Source organism: Protopterus annectens, chromosome 2.part1, assembly GCF_019279795.1.
Source record: "Protopterus annectens isolate FY-2018-M chromosome 2.part1, PAN1.0, whole genome shotgun sequence".
NCBI classification, from domain to species: domain Eukaryota; kingdom Metazoa; phylum Chordata; order Ceratodontiformes; family Protopteridae; genus Protopterus; species Protopterus annectens.
In genome coordinates, this window is record NC_056729.1 from 1,379,007,862 (window position 1) to 1,379,034,267 (window position 26,406).

At 40.4% G+C, this 26,406-nt stretch overlaps 1 protein-coding gene across 13 annotated transcripts in view; it reads left to right on the forward strand.

Moving 5' to 3' along the window:
- The window catches only part of OTOF (otoferlin), a 2,911,272-nt gene that overhangs the window by 2,503,498 nt on the left and 381,368 nt on the right, over positions 1 to 26,406 (forward strand). For all 13 annotated transcript variants that reach the window (XM_044062838.1, XM_044062837.1, XM_044062844.1 and 10 more), the window contains exon 29: positions 11,273 to 11,435. In XM_044062838.1, coding sequence (XP_043918773.1) covers positions 11,273 to 11,435 — 163 coding nt within the window. The remainder of the gene's footprint in view (positions 1 to 11,272; positions 11,436 to 26,406) is intronic.

The following is a 26,406-nucleotide window of genomic DNA, read 5'->3' on the forward strand; positions in this document are numbered from 1 at the left end:
TCTGGTGGGAAGAGATCAGCTGCCAGGGTAGTGGGCTTTAGTTTGTTAATTAGAGATCGGATGGTCGATGTAGATATAGGTTGGAAGGCGAAAGGGAGTGTGGTAGTGGTTGTGGAGGAGTTTTGAAAGTAGCTGGTGGGGGGTAGTTGGCTAGCTAGTGATTGGATGGTTTTGGTAAAAAAGTTGTTAATGATGTTAGCAGTTTCCTCTGGAGTTTTAAGGTCACATGTTAAGGGGGTGGGGGTAGAGGTTTGGCCAGGGCGGAGCAGTTTGTTTATGCCTGTCCAAAATTTTTGAGGTTTGTTCTGGTGTTGATAGAAGTTTTTTTTTTGTCTAACAATGTGGCTTTCTTGGTATCATTCCTTAGTTGTCAGAATTTAATATGGTCAAGTGGGTCTTTGGAGGTGGGCCAATCGTCCCATGCTTTATTTCTTGCTATGATTTTGGTTTTGGTTACTTTAGAGAGCCAGGGGGCAATCTTAGTTTTGGCTCTAAGGGTGCGGATAGGAGCATGGGAATCTAGAATGGAGAGGAATTTAGAATTAAAATAGTCTACAGCATCATCTAGTGGAAGTTCTTTAAGTATGGCTCAATTGCATGCTCTGAGTTTGTTCTGAAAATCAGTGGAGTTAAACTTCTTGTTGTTTCTGATAGATTTATAAAGAACTTGGTGGTGGTTATCTACTTTTTGCTTAATGATGTAAGTGAGTAAGTGGTAACTTATGTCATCTGGGAGGGTACCCGTGTTATACAGGTCCGGGTGATTGCTGATAAGAATCCAATCCAGGATACTGCCTTTGTAGTTGGATTTATTTATTCTGGTGGGTGAGGATACAAGTTGGGTATAGCTGTTAAGGTTTATATGGGGGGGGGATTCAGAGGAACAATTGTTCCAGTTAATATTAACGTGTCCTAACACCATAGTTTCATGGGGATATGTGTTGGAAAGCCATTGGAGGACGTCTTCTAGGGTATTTGCATTGTTGTTGGGGGGATATAAATGCAGGCAATGAACAGAGATTTACTTTTGTTAAGCTGTAGTTTGCTAACTAGGGCTTCTGCATTATTGAACAACGGGGATTGCTGTGGGGCTAGAGTGACATCTATTGTGTTTTTAAACAGAACTGCTACTCCTCCACCTTTCCTGGTGTTTTGGTCTAGTCTAAGTATGTTGTACCCTGGTGGGATAACCTCATCATTTTTAGTTCCTGGTTTTAGCCAGATTTCTGTAAGACATAGCACATCAGGTGAGTAGGTGGATAGAAGGACATGAAGATTATGGACCTTGTTGTTAATGCTCCTGATGTTTAGGTGACAGGTCAGGAGAGAGTTAGGGGACCTTGCATTTGGCCATATGTTGAAGGTGGTAGTGGGCTGGGAGCTTGTGGGAAGGGTGGGTCCAGGGTTAGGGTGGATATCTCCATCCCTCATCAGAGTAAATTGTACCATGGATATTAGTTTCAGCACTTTACTTATTATTTTATGATAATATCTAGTATTGGGGGAGATGGTCTGTGGTCTAGTTAGTTGGTGGTTGTTAAAAGTGTAGAGGACAGGTTTGTACTGAGCTAGGGGATGGTCTGATTCACTCAAGGTGGGAGCATAGATGGTATGAGATACGGGGTGGTGAAAGCCAAGAGAGGACTGGTTTTCATAGATGGTGAGGAGATGTAGCCCAGGCAATATAACTGAAAGGAACATAATTGGTCTCATCTTGACAGTAGTGGTACTTGGTAAGGAATGTGGGTGGAGAATTAAGGAGGTTGTTGGCAGGAAGGGGTGGTGTATGGAGGTGTGGGTTATCAATGATAGGTAGTAGGAGGGGGGAGTAGTTTATTGGGCTTAAATTTAGCAGTAGTGGGGGCGGGTGGAATTTGGGGGCAGGGTAGGATTTGGGGGCAGGGTGGGATGCGGAGCGAGCCTGAGCAAAGTGAGGGCAAGTGGAGCGGGCTAAACCAAGTTACAAGGATTTCCAGGGTCTGTGAGTATGCAGGCTTAAAGAATACAACTTTACAGTGTTTTTACTCAGTTCCTTTTAAAGTGAGCTGCAATTTACTCAATTGTACTCAATTCTTTTAAAATGTATTTTATTTTATTTTATTTTATTTATTTTACATTTGTTAACTGGGGTGTCTCACTGAGCTGAAAAGGCCCTTTTTCAGCAGATGCCCGGGGAGAAAAGCTCCACAAAGAAAAATTACAGACATTTAGTTATTTAGACATCAGTATACACACAAATTACAAGAGACATGTTATTACAGTGGTATAAGGCACATAAACAGTTACAGTGGAGAGAACAAAAAAAATATTAATTTTAAAAATAAAGGTAATTAATAGATTTGTGGTGTACAGCTGAAATTTAGAACATAGGTTCATAGGTTCATAGGTTCATACTAGGCTATCTGCCCGAGGGCATTTACAAGCCTAGCCCATCGTTTTGTGGCTTACGCCACCCCTTTAGTATGGGGAACTATACCCATTATTTTGCTGTGCCTCTGTCGAGCAGTGACACTGAGGTAATCCCTGGGGTATATCTGCGATCTCCCATCCATTGGGCAAGATTTCTCGTGAACAAGGCCAGCGAGGTGCTCTGCCTCACATGTACCGGGATTTTGTTCCACAGCATAGGGAGTCTTTGGGTGATGAATCTATCCCTCCAGCACATCCTATTAATAGCCGTGTCGAGGTTTAAGTCTCCTGCCCTTGTGGCTCTGATGGATCTAGATTTTTTGAGGTGAAGCATATTCATCAAATCTGGGTTTGATATGGCCTTGTATGTTAGGCAAAGGTCACCTCTGAGCAAGCGGTAAGCGACTGAATAGAGCTGGAGTTCCTTCAGTCGGGCAGCATAGGACAGATTTTTGAGACCCTTTATCCTTTTGGTGAGGAACTTTTGTGGCCTCTCCAGCTGCTGTAAGTTTCGGGTCAGATACATCCCGAATGGGGCATTGTACTCAATCATTGGTCTGTTGAGTGATGAGTAAAGGGAGACTATGACCTCCCTTGATCTAGATGAGAATCCCTTCATGATAAGGTGGGCAATGTAGAAGGTCTTCCTAACTACTTTAGCTACATGGGTGTCGAATGACAGACTACTATCAACCTGGGTCCCCAGGTCCCTGATAACTTCTTCTGTGCTCAGTGGATTGCCACCTATTTGGTAGCTGGGGGTAACCTTGTTTTTCCCAAAGGGTATGACTATGCATTTTTTGGCATTTAACTTCAGGCCGTGGCTCTGGCACCAGTTATCCGTTTCTGTGAGACCCTTCTGAAGGATATCTGTGTCAGATGTGTTTTCTACTATGGCGCCCAGTTTGCAGTCATCTGCAAACTTTGTCAGCCATAACCCTCCTGTGTTTGCTTGTACTTGGAAAAGTAGATGCCAAACAAGAGTGGGCCCAGGACTGAGCCCTGTGGGACACCACTTGTGACAGGCTTTGAGTCTGACATGGCGCCAGCAACTCTGACCCTGTGGGTTCTGTCACTCAGCCAGTTCGCAACCCATCTTGTGATGTATGGGTTAACATTTAAGCTGATGAGTTTTTCAATGATACCCGAGTGGAGTATTGTATCGAAGGCCTTAGCCAGATCGAGGTAGGCTGTATGGACTGCCTTTCCCTCGTCAATGGCTTTGGTGACTGTTTCGAAAAAGTCAACCAAGTTTAAAAGGCATGATCTGCCTTTGACAAAGCCAAACTGGGTTGGATCCAAAGTCTGCAAATTCCCTATGTCTTTATTTATGAGGTCCATTATGATCCTCTTCATGGCTTTGCAGATAAGGCTTGTCAAGCTAATGGGCGGTAATTTCCAGGGTCGGTGGAGGCACCGCCTTTGTGAAGTGGGACCACAGTTGCAGTGCGCCACTCCTGGGTACATATCCAGAGGTAAGACTTTGATTAAACAGCTGTCCTAGCTGTGGGTTTAATTCCTCATTGAGTTCGTGGAGCACACAGCCGGGGACACCATCAGGTCCCATGGATGCTGTGTTTTTTGCTTTGGAGAGAGCAGTTCTCACTTGGGCGCTGGAGATGTTTGGGGGGCTGCAATCGTTTGGTATAGATATCTCTCCTTTTGGGGGGAGAAGTTTGCACTGAACCTGTCAGCCAGTATGTTGGCAATGTCTGTAGGATCAGTAATCTTCACATCATTTTCAACTAGTTCTGAGCATATCTCGGAGTTTCCTCCTAGGTTTCTAACATAGCTAAAGAAGGCCTTATGATTGTCTTTTGAGTCTTTAGCTATTTTTCTCTCGAAATTTGCTTTGGATGATTTTATGAGAGCTCTTAGTTTTTTACTTATAGTGATCAAGGGTGTCTTACCTTTTAAGGATTTTGCTCTATCTTGTAGTAGCTTCCTCCTTTTGTTGTAGAGTTTGTTTATGGCTGGGGTCCACCAGACTGGACGCTTGCCTTTGGTACAAAGAGTCTTTGTTTTGCTTGGGATTGCCTTATCCATGCAGTCCTGCAGGTGCTGGTAGAAGGCATTTGTAAGTGATTCAGCGGTTCAACATAGGTAGAATACATACATAGTACACAGGTACAGTACATACATTGTAGATTAGCCAGTGTTTGAGTGAGATTGAAAACTATTATCAAGTGCTTTAGATTTTGTATGTATATGTTATCCGCTTTCACTAGCCAGGGGAGCAATCATGGCACTGCCAACTTTGCTTGAGATGTTGCCTGATGAGGTCTTTAAAGGAGGTTTGGATGATGTGTTTTGAATGCTAGTAGGGACAGAGTTCCATTTTTAGCCACTGAACTACTATATAGTGGGCTGTGTTTTACTCAACACTGTATTAATCAAAGTTTGTAGCTTAGCCAGGCAACTTCACTGACTGTTGGGCGAAAGCAAGCTTTTAACCTGAATTTTGTACAGATATTTTGTTATTTCTTTTGCAACTGTGAGATGACGCAAGCTGGAGGAATGTGTTATACAGGCTGTTTAAGCTGTAGAATGCATTTCTATTACTTATTACAGCACCCTGACTAGGGAGTCTAAGACCGTTAAGCTATCTTTTACTATGGACCCTAGGCTAGCTCTAGACCCAGTTCAGCCAAGCATCTATTAGCACAACAGTTACGCTTAAGATATAGACCTTGCAGTCCTTTTCCTTAGTGAATGACAGTGCAGGAATGCTTTCTTTTAGTTTTCAGGATATTTCTTTTCAGCACAGATTGAGCCGTTCGAGGTAAGGACAGGTGGGCTGGAAAGACCTGGTAAGGAACATAAGAGTCAGTGAATGGATTCAATATGAAACATAGCTAACATAACAGCATGCAAACAGTATTATACATTCAGGCAGGGCATGCATTAATATTAGTAGTGCCACAGCTTCTGCATTAGTCTATACTCAATTACAGCTATCAGTCAGAGCAGTAGTTTACAGCACAGGCAAGTTCAATGAATTTTACACAGCTTTTCCTATGTGGTTTTATGCTATCAGTAGTTACAGCATTAAGGCCTAAATGCTAGAAAATAACACTTCTGTTCATGATTCTTAAACCAGCATAATAGTGTATCACAGCAAACTATGTTGCCAAGCTTATAATGTTAAATTTACCACATGCAGTTAATAAACATGCTTATTATACAACGACAACCCATTAATATTCAAAAACGTGCATGCTGAATGGTCAGCATGCACATTGTGAATCAGAGTTATAGTAATGGAAAAAGGTCCGGTCGCCCGAACTTTTTCCATTACTATAACTCTTTTTTTTTTTTGCAGCATCACACTGTTTCACTATGTTAAACGAGTTTAGCATAGCGAGACAGCTTAAAGAAAAGCAACGGAGAATCTCCGTTGCCTTTTTTAAAGCTGTCTCGCTATGTTAAACTCTTTTAACATAGCGAGACAGTTTGTAAAAAGCAACGGAGATCTTGCTTTCTCCGTTGCTTTTTTCAAAACTGTCTCACTATGTTAAATGGGTTTAACATAGCGAGACAGCTTTAAAAAAGCAACAGAGATTCTTCGTTGCTTTTTTTAAAGCTGTCTCGCTATGTTAAACCCATTTAACATAGCGAAACAGTTTTTAAAAAGCAACTGAGATCTTGCTTTCTCCATTGCTTTTGACCACAGCTCTGATGTACTGCATAGGCATACGCATGCACAGTACATCAGAACTGCCGCAGAATACCAGACAGCTGCGGAAGGGCAGCAAAGAGGCATTATACAATGCCATTATTTAAAAAAAGTAATTATTTTTTTTTTTCTTAAATAATGTCATTGTATAATAGCAATAACCCACACCTGGATGTGGGTAATGCTGGATTTACCCACGGTTGTCTTTGTTTGGCCAGTCGGGCTTCACCCTCGTGACCAAACCACACAAACCGTGGGTAAATCCAGCATTACCCACACCCAGGCATGGGTTATTGCTATAGAATATCACTCCTGGCTAGTAAACATTACAGGTAATTCCACTCATTTTTTAAACATTCTACTGGTTTGGCTAATTAGAAAATCATTGCTATATATGCCGCTTAGCTCTTTTAGTTGTTTCTTTATCACATAATCAGTGAAAAGCACAAAAAAACAGTTCTAGCATACTGTGTGTGTAGAAAAACAGCCAACTGGGTCCTTAGGCACTGGGGGTTTGAAAATGGTGGCTGAAGCAGTCCTAGAAGTAAGCATCATGGGCTGGGAAACCAAACTATTGATTGGCTATACAAAGCTACAAGGATTTCCAGGGTCTGTAGAACTATACCAAGCTACAAGGATATCCAGGGTCTGTAGAGCTATACCAAGTTACAAGGATTTCCAGGGTCTGTGAGTATGCAGGCTTAAAGAATACAACTTTACAGTGTTTTTACTCAGTTCCTTTTAAAGTGAGCTGCAATTTACTCAATTTTACTAAATTCTTTTAAAAGTGAGCTGTGTTTTACTCAATACTGTATTAAACAACGTTTGTAGCTTAGCTAGGCAACTTCACTGACTGTTGGGAGAAAGCAAGCTTTTAACTTGAATTTTGTACAGATATTTTGTTATTTATTTAGCAACTGTGAGATAACGTAAGCTGAAGGAATGTGTTATACAGGCTGTTTAAGCTGTAGAATGCATTTTTATTACTTATTACAGCACCCTGACTAGGGAGTCTAAGACTGTTAAGCTATCTTTTACTATGGACACTAGGCTAGCTCTAGACCCAGTTCAGCCAAGCATCTATTAGCACAACAGGTACACTTAAGATATAGACCTTGCAGTCCTTTTCCTTAGTGAATGACAGTGCAGGAATGCTTTCTTTTAGTTTTCAGGATATTGTCTAGCAACATGGCTCACCAGAGACACAAAAAACTTATGACCCAGAGAGCCAGGGGTTAGAAAACATGGTATAGTTACAACAAAGAACTCAATCCTGCCTAGAAAATGTCCAGCAATTAAGAAACCTCACCAAAAAAACAAATAAAACATGACTAAAAGTTCTTTTATTATAACCTCCAACAAAAACACTACAAAAATCCAATAATTCTATCCCAGGTAGCCAAAAATTTTGAAAAAATGTGTCCAAATGCAGCTAACAATCTGCCTGGAAAAAAGTAGCCTACTCACCAATGCACAACATGGTTTCAGACCCAAACACTAATACAGTTCTTCTTAATTTCTCTGACATGAAAAATAAAGACAGCAGCAATGGTAATACCATTTCAACTATCTTCCTTGAACTATCTAAAGCTTTAGATTATGTTCCTCACCAAAAACTACTAGACAAACTTACCCACCTAAATCTTTCCTACTCTGTGATCATAGTTCCATAGCTATCTGGTTGATATAAAACAAGACTGTTAAATAGAAATAGACATGCTCATGTTTTTTACCCACTTCTGTCAGTGTACCCCATGGATCTATCATAGGTCCCCCTTTTATTTAACATCTCCATTAATTCACTCCATAAAACTTCCAAATATGACTCTATCATTCAGTATGCTGATGACTCCACATTTATCTGATCTGCCCCAAACCTTGATTTCCTTCTGAAAATTACGCAAGACTCTTTCTCTTCTACTGAAACCTATCTAATGCCAACTTCCTTCTTAACCCTAACAAGACAAAACTCATGCTCTTCCTACCAAAACAACTCACCAACCAAAAACTGTCTTTTACCATTAAGTCAACAGACAAAACACCAGTACAGCTCATATTCTAAACAAAATTGCTTCGTGTTATCATTGACGACAACATGAAGTTTGCCACACACAGTCAAGTCATGTCAGGTATAGAGCTTCCCTCAACAGCCTGTAGGAGACAGAATACAGGGATAGGGCCTTGAGGCAGTCTGCTTAGGACATTTTATTTAAGCCCTGTATTCTTATAGTGAGGAACCTCTGTGGACATTCCATTTGTTAGATATGCCTCGTTAGGTACATACCAAAGGGAGCACTTTACTCAGTGATACGTCTAATGAATGTTAATTCTGAATACAGTGGAACAATGACTTCCTTGGACCTAGATGCCATACCTTTGTTTATAAGTTATGCAACATAGAATGATTTCCTCACTACTGTAGACACATGAGGGTCAAAGGCTAGATTACTGTCTATGTGTGTCCCCAAGTCCCTGACTACTGGGTCAACTCTGAGGGGTGTGTTGTCAATATGATTGTTACCAGGGATGGATGACTTCCCGAAAGATACTATTATGCATTTTTTTGGCATTTAGTTTTAGTCTATGGCTCTTCCACCAGTTATTTGTCTGTGTCAGCCCTTCCTGGAGAACATTTGTGTTGGTGTGGGATTGGTTTAGGATTCAATGACGGCTCCTAATTTACAATCATCTACAAATTTAATCAGCCAGAGACCACTAGCATTAGTCTTAAGTTCAGAAATGTAAATGCCAAAAAGGAGCGGTCCAAGGACTGATCCCTGAGGGCTCCACTTGTGACTGACCTCTTTATAGAGGTGGACTACCCAGTTTTAACTTCCTGGGTCCTGTCTGGGAGCCAGCTGACTATCCACCAGGTGACATATGGGTTTGTATATAAACTCAGTGAGAACCATTTTGCCCTCATCCATTGCTTTGGTTACCATAGTCTGCTGAAAAATTTAACTAGGCTAAAAGACGGCAGTCACCCACCAAAGTCAATGGAAGAAGCAGACAGTGGTCACCCACTGAAGTCAATGAAAAAGTTCAGAGGAGACATAGGGGTGGGGGAGGATAATGAGTATACATATGTTTGTGGCAGAGTTTGTGCATGTATGCAGGGTATCAATGAAGTTAGATTACTGTGTGTCTGTGATTTTCTGTGTGTGTATCTGTGTCTGCATGGGAGGTTGCATTAGCAGGATTAGTTAAAGGATCAGGAATGTGTGTGTGGGGGTGTTGCATCATGTACGTGGATGAAAGAGTGAGTGCATTATGTGTCCAATGGAGTGTGGTGGGAGGATGTTGAGTGCATGATGGGGGTGTCTTTGAATGAGTCTGTGTGTGTGTGTGTGTGTGTGTGTGTGTGTGTGTGTGTGTGTGTGTGTGTGTGTGTGTGTGTGTATATGTGAATGTGGAGTTGCCTATGCCAATGTTATACATGGGCTGCCAGAGGGCACAACTGATGCAAAGGGTTTTAACACAAGTGGTACAAAAGTGTGGTTCAGAGATGTGCAAATGAAGCTTTCCTCACTGCAGCTAAAGCTATTTTTGAAGTGCATTTTTTCCAGTCATATAAGATGACCTACCTGCAGTAAGCAATTCACATGAGGGCACTTTTTTCAATTTCCTAGGATTATCACACTAAAGCAGAAAAACACTGATAATTTTTTATTCTTGAAACGGCGAAATACTGGTGTAGAAGGTGTAGAAAAGCTGAATTTATGAAGTATGCAATTCATGTTTTCTTGAATGCTGTATGTGCATTTTCAGCTGAACTGTGTCACCTACTTCCAGTATTCATCTCCTCGCATACCCCTGTCTGTCTGTCTCTCTCTCTCTGTCTCTTTCTCTATCTCTCTCTCTATATATATATCTCACACACACAGATGCACACCTCCCAGTCTTTTTCATCACAATGAAGTCCTCTTCTCTCATGTAGGACTACTTTTACATAAATTCTCAAAATAATTTTTTTAAAGATGTAAATAGTTCAAATTTTCTACCTGAAGCAAGATTATGTATATTCCTTAATTGCAATACCACATTTTTTATACAAGTTGTGAAGTTTTTACTGCAAACACATAGGTATAAGGCCAAAATACCTACAGATATGCAATAAAATCTGCACAATACAAACTCTTTCATTCCTTACTATTTACATAGGTCACATCTCAAGGTGTGCAACTGCTGAAAAAAATGAGAGTTATAACTGAGATCTTCAGAACTGCAGAACTAAAAGTGTGAATGAAGTGAATTTGTATTAAATCAATGACTGTGGTATCAAAGTATTCCCAACATGCTGATGGACAGAGATCTTGGAACTGGCATATAGTCCTACAGGAGACACTTAAAAGGTGTAAAGGAATGTTTCAAAATTGGATCCTTTGCTGTTTGAATCACAGTTTATTTTCTCAAAGTCTTGGGACTAGCTCTATCAGGTTTTGCACTTATAATGGGGAACCTTTTAGGTTATAATAAGACATTGCATGATTGTCTAAGCATCTTTATTCCTTTAGTATGTACCCTGGAATTCCATAATGTATGCTTTGTATGTTTGCATATGGCTATTTACATTTGTATTTACATTTCTTGCATTTTTGTGCAATTTTTTGCTAGAGATTCATTGAAATTATTTCCTCTGGGTATGGTAAAGTGATAGCTTTAAACAAAAATTTCCTTGACTTTTTGCTTTCTGTACCATTAAGACTAATTATACATGTCTCTGTTTTTCTACCTTACTCAGTGGTTCTTCTTTCTTGCCAGTACTCATAAAATCTACCTCACTGCATAGGAAACCTCACTACAGATTACTCTTCATGGCTTTACTCTTCATGGCAGTTAGTATGGAGGATTAAGGGTATGAGCTTTAATTATCTGCTTCCTGTAGTCCAGGGTTTGATTCTCAAATTTCCTACTGTGTTATTCTAGTCAAATCACTTAACCAAACAGTGCTCCAGAGCCAAATCTGGAAAGGGTCCATGTGGAGGAGTGCTCTACTTTGGGTAATAAAGAGTTAAATAAATATATTACAGATTGGCCAAAATGCATTTATATTTCAGCATCATTTTATAATAATGAGTTATGCTTTGATAACATAACTTAGAAACAACATAACTTGGAAAAGGGCTGCCTGCCACCTAATTATAACATTTCCTTTTATTTTAATGTCCCCCTCCACCCCATTACTAGGATCTACCAGAAAATGAATTGCTTCATCCTCCACTCAATGTCCGTGTTGTAGATTGTCGTGCTTTTGGCAGGTACACACTTGTAGGATCCCATGCTGTCAGCTCTTTGAGAAAATTTATTTACAGGCCTCCTGACAAGAAATCTCAAAACTGGAATACTACAGGTAGGATATAATTAAGATACAAAAAAGTGTAATATGCTGTGCAATATCAGATTTCATACAATTAATATACTTAATTCTAATTAATTTAGCAATGTGAGAGGGCATGAAAATTTACAGTATCTTTGTAAAGGTATATTTCTGTTATCCTTAAATATGCAATTTATTTTTAGTATTACCTCTTAAAATCATCTATTACTTACTGTATATGACTGTACGTAATATGGTTGAGATTTTCTGCTATTAAGAATTACTGCTAATGGCTTCCTCTAAATGTGTACAGACAGTGCATAATGAGTTTGTTATTCATGTAGTTTAACTTAATATATCATAGAAATGCATAGCAAATTTTCTTTTTCTTGTCACAGTAATAGAATTCTCCTGTTTATTTGGAATAACATTAATACCGCTTTCAACTGCATTTTGGGTCACAGATTATTTAGAGAACAATTATTTTATTTGCTGTAAACTCTGCATATTACTAATGTTCCAGTTTTAGCTCAGTTTTAATTATGCTTGCTCCCCATATGTTGACTTAGAATAAAAACATTTAGCTATAATTGTTGATCTATATATTGCATGCTCTGTGTTCCTCAGTCATGTATCTTATATGTTCATTCATCTACTTTCTATCTTATGCTTAATACACAGATCCACTGTTTATGCTAGCTCTCTAGCTATGATCATGTCTAAAATAGACATGAGGGACATGTTTGAAGAGCACATATGCCTTCTTGCAATAACAAAATACATTTGTAAAGAAACATATAAAGACTTTGGGAATCCCAGTCCGTAGATCAGGAATATTTTTTGCCAAATTGCATTTGTCAGAAAAGCAGTTGTAAATATTTCTGCTGCAAAAAAATGGCATGCTTGCTATTTAACACTCCTGCTTTTAAACAACATTTTAATATGTCTATAACAACTGTATTTTTTGCAAAATAAAAATAGAAGTAGCAAATTCTATAATAACTGAATTTTTGTAAAAGAACAATAGTAGTGGTGAATCTATTATGAGTTTCATTCACATCATACACATGTATTGTACGCGCAAAGGTCACGGCTGTTTCATGCTAATTGTTATCCTGCCCATTTCACCTGGTGATTAATAAATACAGCACAACTCATTATGTACATCATGCTTAAGTTTAATAAGCAATGGCCACAAAGAGATGCGTACACACTTCCATAAATACACATATTCATTCTCCTTTCATTTATTTGTGTTTGCTGCAGCTGCAACATAAAAATAATACTACTTTTGGTTTACTAAGTCATCTAGTGTAAGTGTGTGTGTGTCTGTGTGTGTGTGTGTGTGTGTGTGTGTGTGTGTGTGTGTGTGTGTGTGTGTGTGTGTGTGTGTGTGTGTGTGTGTGTGTGTGTGCGTGTGCTTGTGTGTGTGTGCGTGTGTGCGTGTGTGTGTGCCTATGCTCATACATACATGCATGCACACATGACCACTTAACCTTCACAGTACTTCTAGCATTTTCTTCCCTATATCCCTTCTTAACAGCAAGCAGTCATCTGCAAAACAGATTACAAAAGCTCATATTGTTTTCTGACTACTTCCTGTATATTATCCTCTCTCTCTTGAAGACCTCTATAACAGGCATAAACAAGTAATGGGACAATGGGCACTCATGCCTCATTCCAAAATTCAGCACATCGACCGCCACCTTTATTCTAGAGTTGTTATATAAACCTTGTACTCCACTCAGACACCTTTCTCCAAAATTCATTTACCTCAGGATACTGTGTGAGACACATTCCACCTAACATTTCTAACGTCCATTAATGTTGTCCCATACCCCAGCAGTATTCTACCTGGTCTGCATACCCCCATCACTTACCCAGTTATCTGCTAGTGACTTAGTCAGGAAAAAATCTGCTTCCTTCTCTCAAAAAATTATCACCATTTTTAGCCTATTAACTAAACTCCAAGTGAACACTTTTGCATCTGAATTTATGAAATATTGAACTATAGCTTTCCAAATCCTCCCACGTTTCTCCTATTGATAACACCATAGTTAATACCTTCTCCATCAATGCTTGATACACTTTCTCCTTCCGTGTCATTGTCATATACCTAGCCTATCACTCCAATCACTGCATTTTATCACCTATTAAAATTTCAGTAGGAAACTTATCCTCATCACATGCCTTTCACCCATGCATATGAACTATTACTTCATGGACCTGCTGTTACATAAACTCCCCATCCATGTTATCTTTCCCATCATCTCAAATACATCCCCACTTCCAGATTCAATCTCTGTTCTCTACCTCGTTAACTGCATTGCTTTTCTCCTCTTTCTTTTCATATTGCAAAGCCTTTTATAATCCACAGATACATCCTGTACTTCTCTTATGTCACACCCACAGCAGCATGTCTGCCCTCTCCTTCAACTTTTGTTGCTTCAGAATCCACACCAGCAGTTACGCTTTAGCATTCCCTTTTGCCTACAAAATATCCTTTTCCTATCCAACTCTGTTTCCGCATTTTCCACTATCACCCAATCAATCTCATTCATCACTAATTAAACCTTTGTAAATAACTGCTTGTCAGACCTTTTTTTGGATTCATCCAAAGTGCATTAATTTCCCCCTCCGGATTTAATAACTTCCTCTCCTTTTACTTCTTCATTGTCCCACATTCTGCTTTTGCCTTGTCTAAAGACTGACTTTAGACATCCCGCTGCCACTTTCATCTACAGTCCTCCATATACCATAATTTCCCAAAATGTCTCCCAAGCACTTCGCACAGTCACATTTTCCATTTCAGTATTCCCCATTTTCCACTCCAGTGTTCTCTATTGCCACATGCGTAACTACCAACTACTGGCAATTTTCTGTCTGTCCTATCCTCCATTTCATGCATGAAAGGCAGATTTCCGGCCTTTCCTATAACTAGCCTAGTCTGGTGACAGAGTTGTGTATCCAGGATTGTTAGTAAGCTTCTGAGCCCCCAAGCCTTTCTGTGTTGGAGGGAGGCCTTCTAGCTTATCAGTGGGAGTGGTAAGCATCAGGTAGCCTATCTACCACAAGAGGAGTGGTTCTTGGCCCAGAAATTGTAGCTATTGGCCGTTTGGGCAGTTTTTTTCCATCTCTTTCAACGTTCTGGTTTAAAAGACGCACTTGTGCTTGTTTCCCACCTTTCCTGTAACTAGCCTAGTCCAGATACAGAGTTGCTATATCTAGGACTGCTGGTAAGCTTCTGAGCCCCTCAAGCCTTTCTGTGTTGGAGGAAAGCCTTCTAGCTTATCAGTAGGAGTGGTAAGCACTAGGTAGCCTGTCTACCATGAGAGGAGAGGTTCTTGGCCCAGAAATTGTAGTTTATTGACCATTTGGACAGTTTGTCCATCTCTTTCAACTTTCTGGTTTAAAAGACCACATCTGCACTTGTTTCCCATCTTTCCTGTAACTAACCTACTGGGTAGCACTAGAAAGCCTTAAACTGATACAAGCCTTCTAGCTTAGGAGAGAGACTTTGGAGTGATTAGGTATCAGTTTTCTGTACTTTCTTGCTGTACTTAACTGTTTTCCACCTAAACGCAGATTTTCCAGTGTTTATTGTGATTTAAAAGCTTGTTTTTTTCACATATTGTACTTATTTGACTGCCTGCACTTTTAAAAAGTTGTTATTTGTTCAACTGTTGTAGGCTACACACTAAAGTGCGATAGCCTTTTCTAATCGTTTGTAGTCATTTAAAGCTGTTTTAAGTGTATTTTTTTACTGTTTTTGCCTTATCTTTTCAAAAAAAAAAAAAAAAAATTCCTTATTGCCTACTTTTCTAAGCTAGTATAGTCCAATTTTCAGGCTAGTGCTGAATTCAGGGCTGTGATTCTAGTTTCTGAGTTGCCCATATCTTATGGATAGAAGAAAGTTTCTCTGTTCACCTGTGAGAGAGGGGAGCTTTAAGCAACCTATCTGTCCCTGGAGGAGTGGTTCCAGCCCAGACGTTAGTAGTTTATTGGCCATTTTGGGCTAATTTCTCTCTCTTTCATTTCCCCTACTAAAAAACATGTTTGCACGGTTTTGCGCACAGGGCAGTGCCGGTTAGCTAGGGTTAAATTATTCCCGGCTCCACTAAGTCTCCTCTTCAGTTTTTCCCTTGAAACTAGTCTAACTCTCAACCTAAGCACTCAAAAAGCATCTTACAGCCCAGCACTTGCTCAGACCTATTAGCAAGTACTAATATACCCTGACATGAAGTGCCCAGCAGGGCAAGGCTCTTTATTCACCCCTCACCAACCAAGCGACTAAGCAGCTCACCCTACTATTCAGGCATGACCAAAGGGCAACTTCAAGTGCAATCTCCAGTCCAGCTGGTGAATCTGGGTATCCTGAGGCAATGTTACAACTGCCTCATGTACACAAACAACCCTCTCCTCCTACCACAAAACACTAACATATGCGAGAGATGCAATTATACAGCCAAACTGGAAGCTAAGCTGTCTCGACCCAAGACTGGAACAGACAGTCAAGAGGAGAAGGTTAACACTTGCACCACAACTCCAGCTGCACACAGACCTACTAAAACAGCACTGGCAAAAAATACACATAAATACATACTTGGAGGCTCTAAATAAAAACCTGCAAAAGCATCAAAGACCTCCAAAGCAGACACCCAAACAACCTGCACTTCCCATCACAAACCAGACAACACATAAAACATAAAATCAGCGTGCCGCACAATCACAGCCCTTAAGGCAAAATAACATACCTAACACACTAGTAATAGGTGATTCTATAGTCAGGCACACTGACGTCCCACTCACTAGGCTGGACAAGCAGAAGGTTACTGTTAGCTGCCTGTCAGGAGCCAGAATCTGCCACATAACACAAGCACTCAGGTCACTCCAGAACAAGTACAAATATGACTCTGTCGTTGTTCATGTTGGTGTGAATGATATGAGACGTACCTCCCTGGACTACATGAAAAGAGACATGGAAGAGCTCTCTGATCATGTAGCCCAGGCTGGTATGACCCTGACCCTGAGTAGCATCCTGCCCTCACCAAGAATGATACCTCAATATAAAGAAAAAAATTATCAATTTCAACAATTGGCTAAGCTTCTGGTGTCATTCAAAGGGGATCCAGTGTCTGTCAGCCTGGGACGACATGCCCGACTGCCGCATTGCTTCACAAGAGAAAGCTTGCACCTGTCACCCCTAGGCTTTCGAATACTGGCCAAGGATCTTGCTGCCCCCATAGTGCCTTTTTTAGGCAAGGCTCAAAAGTCAAACCCACCTCCATAAACAGCACAAATAACAAAAAACTGAGGGTTATGCTACTCAACGCCAGAAGTTTAAATCTCAAAATGCACGCACTCGAAGCCCTCCTCAGTATGGAGAACGTCGACATCTGTGCAGTAACTGAAACCTGGTTCAAGGCTCCAGAGAGCACCCCAGCACTGCCGGGCTACAACTCATACCACACATTTCGGCCACAGAACATGGACCGAAACACAAAAGGAGGGGGTGTATCCATATTCATCAAGGATACCTACACCTCCAGGTTAGTGGCGCTGCATGATATCTCTGAGATCATCCATGTGCAACTAACATCGGGCAAATCTGCAATGCAAATTGTGGCCTGCTACAGATCACCCTCCATGACCCAGGACCAACACTCCACCTTTCTGCAGACACTGGAAAACATGAAGGTCCTACCAAACACCCTGATATTGGGCGATTACAATTACCCTACCATTCACTGGGAAAACTACTCGAGTACAAATTCCCAGGCCCAGCGCTTCCTGGAATTCATCAACTCAAACGCCTTGGATCAGCTGGTAAACTCCCCTAACAGAGGTGAAAACATAATGGACCTGGTCATCACCAACATGGGTGACAGGTGTTCCACACCGGAGGTCAACCCATCACTGGTTAGATCAGACCATAAACTAGTCACTCTGGATGTCCACACCCCACCACCACCCCCAACTAAGGAAACCATAGTAAAAAACTTTTCTAAAGCAAACTTCACCTTACTTAAGACAGAGGTGGTAAGTTTCACACCCCCACACTAAAGGATAACACTGCCCAAGATGCAGAAACCTTTACAAATGCACTCTATGAGCACCTACAAGGATGCATGGATCGTGCCATCCCTAGCAAAACCAAGACTCACTTCTCTAAGAGAAGGAAACCAGTTTGGTGGACCCCTACAATAAACAGGCTATACAACAGAAGGGGGAAACTAGTTCAGAAAAAAAGCAAATCCCAAGAAGGAAAGACATCCCTGATCAGTATCAGTAAGAAACTGAGGTCCCTCATGAAATCATCCAAGGCTAACTTCGAAAGAAAAATAGCCAAGGGTTCAAAAGATAACCACAAAGCCTTCTTTAGCTATGTTAAGAATCTAAATGGCAACTTACAGATATGCACTGAACTAGTGTAAAATAGCACAAAATATACTGAACCTACTGATATTGCCAACATCCTGGTAGATAGATTCAGTGCAAACTTCACTCCCCTCTCACCTCCAAAAAGGCCCACAACAATACCGGAAAAGTGTAGTGTCCCAAAAATCACAGACGCACAGGTGAAAACAGCCCTTTCAAAATCCAAAACCGTCAATGGGACCAGATGGTGTCCCAGGCTGCATCTTGCAGGAACTACAGAACGAACTAACCCCCCCACCTAAACACGCTGTTCAACCTCAGCCTCTCCACAGGCTATGTGGCCATAGAATGGTGCACAGCAATGGGTATTCCTCTCCACAAAGGAGGGGCCACAACTGACCCTGGTAACTATTGCCCCATAAGCCTGACTAGCCTGGTCTGCAAGGCTATGGAGCACATCATGATGGAACTCATTATTTATTTATTTATTTATTTATTTTATTTTACATTTGTTGACCGGGATAGTCCGACTGGATACATGTCCATTTTCAGCGGAGTCCCGGGGAGAAAAGCTCCAACAGGTTAAAATGACATATAATAAAAGACAGAAGACAGCAAGCCAAAGGACAGGAAACATGTACATAGAGAGATAACAGTGCAGCAATAGAAGTTACATTTGATTACTTTCATTGTATACAGGTTAGTAGACCCTTAGTTGACTAGGTCCTTCCTAGTCAAAAATTGCCCATATCTGTGCAGAATTTCTCATGGTAATCTTAGTCCGGTTCATACAAGGACATATCCAATGCGATTTAAGGTGGATTTCTAGTCCTTTTGAATAGAGCTAGTGATGGTGAAAACGTTAATTTATTTGGGAGAGAGTTCCACACCTTTCCGATGACATTAGAGTACAGTCTGTCCCCACCTATGTTATGGGCCTTGCTTGTTTGTATTAGGAGTTTGTCAGATGAGCGTAGAGAACTAAGGTTGGTGTAGGGGGTTAGTATGTTTTTTAGAGCAGGAGTGTTCTCTGGGTGTTTCAGGATTTTAAAGGCTTCTAAAAGTTGATATTTTTGGAGAAGATTCGGGAGTTCTAGCCAGTCAAGTTTTTTCAGGTTAATACAATGGTGTGTTCTGTAGGGCAGGGCAGTGATGAATCTGGCAATGTGGTTATAACAAGTGGAGAGACGATTTAGGTCTGATTTATTAAGGTTAGAGAGGATGGGGGAGGCATATAGTAGTGTGGATAGAAGGTGTGACCGGGCAGTGGCTAGTCTAGCGGCTGGAGTTAGGAAGGTTTTTAATCTATATAAAGACCCTAGTTTTTTGTTTACTGTTTTAATAGTTTGGTTAATGTGGGTGTCAAATCGGAGTTTATTATCTATAATTACTCCTAGTAGTTTAGTATTTGTAGTAGGAGAGATAGTAGTTCCGTTATTGGATTGGATAGTAAATTGTGTGAAAGGTGTAGGGTTAGTTGGATGAAAGAGAAGTAGTTGGGTTTTTTTTGGGTTTAATATGAGGTGATGGTCTGTTAGCCAATTTTCAACTATGGTAAAGCAGTGTTGGGTGGCTTTTAGAAGGTTGTCAAATGTGGGATTGGAACAGATGATAGTAGAGTCATCTGCATATTGGATGCAGGTGGCTTCGGGGATGGCTGAGTGCAGGTCATTTATGAATATTGAGAAGAGAAGAGGTCCTAATATGGACCCTTGGGGTACGCCAATGCTGTTTGGTAGTAGGGATGAGAGCTTGTTCTGCCATATAACTGCTTGTTGTCTGCCTACGAGGTAGTCCTGAAACCAGTTTAGGACATGGGTGTCTAGGTGAAAGGTTTCTAGGGTTGTGAGAAGGATCTGGTGGTTTACCATGTCAAAGGCTTTTGACATATCTAGAAAGAGTGCAGAGGAGATATTTTTGTTGTTCCGATGATGGTTGATTTTTTCGGTAAAAGAGAGAAGGGCAGTTGTCGTGCTATGGTGGGGTCTAAATCCATGCTGACATTCAGTTAATAACTTGTTTTGGATGAGATAGGACATTAGTTGTTTATGCACACACTTTTCCATTATTTTTGCAAGTGGAGATAAGATGGCTATTGGCCTGTAGTTTGAAAGTTCAGTGGATGTTCCACCTTTATGAAGGGGTATGACATGAGATATTTTCCATATTGCTGGGATTGTGGACTCACTAATGGTTCTGTTTATTAAGATTGATATGGGGTAGGCAATTGCGTCTGCAGCAATTTGCAGGTATTCTGCTGGTAGAAGATCAGCTGAGAGGGTAGTTGGCTTTAATTTTTTTAGTCGGGTTCGAATGTAAGTGGTAGATATGGGTTGTAGATTGAATGATATTGGGGGTTTGGGTGTGGTGTTTTAGGGGTGGTGGAGGGAGCAGGTAGCTGGCTAGCTAGTGACTGAATGGTTTCGGTCAAGAATATATTAAAGTTGTTCGCTACTTCTTCTTGGTTCTTATCAGATAGAGTTTCTGGGGTGGGTGTGGTGGATTTTCCTGGTTGGAGAAGTTTGTTCAATCCTGCCCAGAACTTTTGGGGGTTCTTTTGGTTTTTGTTTTGTAAGTGGTGAAAGTAGTTTTTCTTGTCTAGAGCAGTGGCCTTTTTAGTTTCGTTTCTTATTTGTTGGAAGAAGACTCGATCTAATGGTGATTTGGTGGTACGCCACTTGGTCCATGCTTTGTCCCTGCGATTTATTTTGGTTTTGGTCTCTGTGGTTAGCCAGGGTGCTATGTGGGATTTGATTCTAGATTCCCTTTTTGGAGCATGAGAGTCCAGTATTGCGAGGAATGTTTCATTAAAATATGAGACTGCCTCATCTATGGGAAGTAATTTCAATTTTGACCAGTTACAGTATTTAAGTTCTGTGTTAAATTTGATTGGGTCGAAATTTTTCTTATTTCTGATCGTTCTGTACACTGGCGTCCTAGCATTGGTTGTATTATTTTTCAAAATGTATGTTAGCAAATGGTCACTAATATCATTAGGGAGAGTTCCTGGAGTATATTTTAGGGGGTCAACCTTGACAAGCATCCAGTCAAGTATGCTTTCTTTTTGCGTATTATTGCCTAGCCTGGTGGTAGTGGATATAATCTGAGTAAACCCATAGAGATTTAAGGGGGTATGATTGGACTGGGCGGAGCATTGGTTCCAATCAATGTTGACATCTCCCAGGACAATTGTTTCTTGTGGATAGTTGTTGTCTATCCAATTTAGAATGGTTTCTAGAGTTTCAATATTGTTCCCTGGGGGTATGTAGATAACTATTAGGTTTACACTCTTTTGTTTATTTAATTTTATTATCAGTGCTAATATTTCAGCGTTAGCAGTCTGTGGTGGTTGTTTGGGGTTGGTTATGATGTTTAGTGTATTTTTGTACAGGACAGCTATTCCACCTCCCTTTTTCTTTATACGGTCAACTCTGAGTATGTTAAACCCAGGTGACATTATCTGATTATCTTTGGTTGATGGTTTAAGCCATGTTTCCGTTAGACACATGATGTCAGGTAGGTAGGTTTCTAGCATGGCATGAAGGTTATGTATCTTATTGTTCAGACTTCTTATGTTTAGATGACAGATAAGTAGGGAGTTGGTCGGTCTAAGGGTGAGTGGATGTTTGGTGGGCTCTATGGAGCTGGTAGGGCCTGGGTTGGGGTGGATGTCCCCATCTTTGGTGATGTTTTTCCTCAGGTAAGCTATTAGTTTTAGGACTTTGATTAGTATCTTTAGACCTTGTTTTGTTTTCAGAGTTAATTGGTGTTGTTTAATAAGGTAAGGTTCTATGAGATTTTTTGTATTGGGGATTGTTTTGTCGTAGTAGAGTTCGACTATTGGTGGTTGGGAGTGGGCGTTTGTGTGATAATTTGGATAGTGGAGGCCTGTTAATGATAGGTGTTCATAACTTGTTAGGAGGTACAGTGTAGCAATGAATGGTAGGATGAATAGGATTATTATCCCTCTTGGCCTAGGCATGGTGATAGGGTGAGAGGGGGAGGGGTATGTGGGAGAGGAAGTATGATGGGTAGGACAGGAAGTGGGAGTGGTCAGGTGGCTATAAATCTAGAGGTAGTGGGGGCGGGTGGGATATGGGGGCAGGGTGGGGAGCGGAGCGGGGCCAGCCCACTTCACAGAGATAATAGAGCTTTAGGTGGCTTAAACTTGTTTGTGTTTCTTTGTTTGTAGCAGCTTTACAAGTCTGCAATAATTTCAGACTCTCCTCACCCAAATTGGAGAGATGTTACCAGAATTTGTTGTACAGTTGAGAGATTATTTTGGGTTGGCTGCTGTGTTAGAACCCACTAGACTAGTCAACAGTTAAGCTGTTCAACAGTTAGGTTTATTGGGTAAAGGCTTCTTTTATTAACCTTTAGTCAGTAATTCTTGCTGGCGATGGGGTTGCGAGCAACAAACTGAGTATATGTGTTCCTTATACAAGGGACATAAGGAAATATACCAATATTTTCAATGAGCATTGGAAGATACTGTTAACTGACCCTCTTATTAGTGAGATAGTTGGAGATATACCTCAGTTTACGTTCAAGAATAAGAAGAATTTAAAAAGAAGGTTATGTATTGAAAAGGGGTTCATGAATGTGGAAACTATTCATGGAACAAAACCCTGTGGAAAATGTGCTCAATGTCAGTTTATTAAGGAGGGTCTATGGTTTGAACATCCAGACACTGGCAGGATTTTTGAGGTTAGAGTTAATGCTACCTGCCACACCACCCATGTTGTCTACTTTGCTACCTGCCTGATCTGCAATAGTTTCTATGTAGGCAAGACGGATCGCATGTTGAGGGAGAGGATTAGAGAGCATGTTTACCGTATTGGTAAAGGTTCCAGAGTTAATTCTTTGTCCAAACATGTGTTGGATAAAGGGCAACATCATAGGTTTAGGTTTATGGTAATCTCTAAGATATAGGAAAGTGATAGGTACGGTGACATTAGGGATAGGACAGAGGAAGTAGAGGCCAAATGGATAATTATGCTAGGGGCTAATCATGGCCATGGGCTTAATGATAGCGTCCCCATTAAACCAGCACTGAGGAAAAGAACATTACGTAGATAGATTTAGTAATGAAGTTGTTGCAATGTTTTTACACAAGTACATTATGCATATTTATTTCTTTTAAATTTATATGTATGTTCTTAATGTTTTTTAATGTTTTTTAATGTATTTAATGACCATATGACTTTAAGGTAATTAGCCATGTGCTTTTATCTGAGTATATAAGAAGGTGGATTCAATTGCTATGTATATACACCTAAAGAAGCTGTGAGTGAAAACGCTTGTGTTGCAATAAAGACAGTACTGGTTTTATCAAGTTGAGAGACGTTTTTGTTTTTCATATACTGGAGCAAATTGTAGCCTGCCTCTACAGCGTTTTTTGGACTGTTTTTTACGTTTTTTCTGTCTGTGGAGGTACCTGGTGTTTATTGGGCATTTTTTGCGTTATTTAAGTTTATTAACTTATTGACAAGGCTTCAAATATCTCTATCTTTTATCAAGTCATAGACATACTGTGTGTGTGAGTGTGTGTGTGTGTGTGTGTGTGTGTGTGTGTGTGTGTGTGTGTGTGTGTGTGTGTTTGTGTGTGTGTGTGTGTGTGTGTGTGTGCGAGTGTGTGTGTGTGTGTGTGTGTGTGTGTGTGTGTGTGTGTGTGTGTGTGTGTGTGTGTGTGTGTGTGTGTGTGTGTGTGTGTGTGCGCGCGTCTGTCTGTGTGGGTCCATTGTGTACCAGCCTAAAACCAACAGACAAGTTCATGGCCTGCTGTAAAACTGAAGGCCCTCCATTCATGATACATTAGATTCAGTGCTCACTTAGTAGTGAAGAAAAACAATCAATGATAGTTGAAGTAATTTAGTCAGACAGTGGGACACTTGTTCAAAATTACTGTGCTACGCCTACGCTCCTGGTATCCCCCTTCCCTGGTTAAATCAAACCATAAACTTGTGACATTTACCTTCAAAATCTCTAAAACCCATGCAGCAAATATTTTTGAATTCAAGGATTTCAAACATGCTAATTTCATCCAGTTCTGTGATAACGTTTCAAACATCTAGCAGTTGCTGCACAGGATTAAGGAGCTAACAAGATATTTCCTGTTGTCCAGTGGTCCAGGGTTTGATTTCCTCAGCTTCCATCACTTAACTTTGTGACTCGCTGTAAGTCAATTAATTAGACAGTGTGCCTGGGCTGAGTCTGAAAAAGGTTCATGGAGACCAGTGTTCTACACAGATAACAAATAAAACAAAATTCACTTATGGCAGCATCAGCTTCGAAGTTGATGCAGCAGGTAACTTCACAAAGGGGTTTTCCCCACATTTAGCTAAATGCATAGGGAATGCAGTTGCAGCATGAACAAAGCATAGTGAGAAATTCAAAAAAAGCCATCCTGGTGTTTCAGTGAAATAAATAAACCTCAGAACAAGGTCTCTAAAGTCCTACCTTACCTTAAAAAATAAATGTAATTGCTTTAGAGTCACAAGCAAAGGGTTTAATTTATCTTTACAGTCTTAAATTATTCATCAGATCCATAACCTCTCATATCAAAGATGGTATCAAAAATGCTACTAGAAACTTGAAAAATATTATTAGGCCTACTAAAATGACCATTGAACTTTGGCTCACATTTAAAGCTAAGGGCAATTATAAATCCTTCTTTAGGTACATGATCTGACAGTTGATGGAGACAGTTAATGCTGTTAGCTTTAGTTCTTGTGTTACAGGGTTTACGTCCCTCAGTCCTGATTTGCCACTTGTGTGACCCTGACCAAGTCACTTTACCAGACATTGCTCCCAGATCATCCCTGAAAGGGGCTGTATGTTCGGTGGGCTTACCTTGTTAACAAATGGATATTATTATTATTACTTTAGGAAAGTGAAGAACAACACTCAGCATTGCTCTTATTCAAAATGGCACCTCCAATTCAGACCCAACAGAAATTGTCAATGTACTTGTAAACAAATTAGTGCTAACCTTACAGTGAATCCCTTAGTTCCATTATTATCATAAAGGAACCTGTACAGCAGGTGTTGTTTAAGATCAAAAGTACTTCCTCCATGGTGCCTGATAATATACATGTCTGTTTACTAAATACTGCTAATCATATATTCACAGAGACATTTCTCAGTGTTAAACCTTAGCTTACTGTATATTCAGTTTTTCCCTTGAAGTATGGAACACTACAGTGATGATGCATTTCCTTAAGGCTGGCCTATTACCAACCCATGAATTTTAGATCCAGCAGCCTGTGAGCCTCATCTGTACAGCCATGGAATATATTATAAATGACCTCATAAACTATGACATCAAAACCCTTACTATGCTTGACCCTCAGTAGCTCACCTTTGGCAAGGGAAAATCCTACCTAACATATCTGGTTAACTTCTTTGAGAGGATTGCAAAGGCTGTCAAAAGTGATCATACTGTTCACACTGTATATCTTGACCTGGCCAAGGCATTTGACAATCAACCCTATACAGGCATTGTAAGTAAGTTGGCTGAATGCCTTAAAAATGGATGCCTGATAAGATAGATAGCAAACTAGATAAAAGACATAACCTGTGGAGTAGCAGACACCTCATCAAAAAGTACGACGATAACCAGTGGTGTCCTCCATGGCTCATTATTGAGACCCCTCTTTTTTAGCATTACTTTTCCATTCTAGGGCCTTTGGCTAACCAGATCTGCAGATGACTGCAGACTGGTAATTATTGTAAAGTTTCCCTCTGATACCTAGCCCTTCAGCAAGAATTCCCACTTATAAATAACTGGTGTGCTGAAATATAAAGCAAAAAAAGTAAAATATTGTCACATTTACAGACAATTAACCCTTTCCCTCAGCATACAGCATGGGCGATTTGTCACTCTCGCTTACAAGCTGCAGTGACTCTCCATTAAAAAATAAAAATGTAGTTAGTGACCTTGGGAAAATGGGCTTATAATTCCCCTCTCTTCTATCATTTTGTGACAAAAATAATAAGAAAATCCTTCTAATTATCACAACGTATTGTCAAGGAAATATCATCTGGATCTTTAGCAGTCATCTTTCCCCTTATATTCAGCTATGATTAGGGTCAATTATTGAGTCAACACACTCTTCAAGACATATTTTACTAGACATCAAAAAACTAGATAGACCCAAGGGTTCCTTATCAAGAAGATCATGGGGTTAAGGACCCTGAGCTACCAGGAGAGGCTAGAAGCATTGTCTCTCCATTATCTTGGAGGAATATCTATGCCTGGATTGCTTGTTTCTCTGCAAGTCTTATAGTTCCACAAATATGAGAATAAGTTCAACTGGTTAAACACTTTGGCACTGTAAATGGAGGTTGATAGGTTCAAATCCCACTAAATTCTTGTGGGATTGGGGGTTGCTATAATGTGTTTACCTCACAGGAACAAAGTGTGGGGCTTGATTTTCTCCTTTGGAAGGGAAATTAGATAGGCTTAAAGTGGCCCACAAGGACAGCTAGTCCAGTACTTATCTATGAACTTATTATCTGGTTGGAGGATGACTATCTGGTTGGGAGATGACAACCTGGTTTGGGTATGGCATAATGGCTAAGGTGTTTACCTCCCAGACACAAAGTACAAGGTTTGATTCTCACC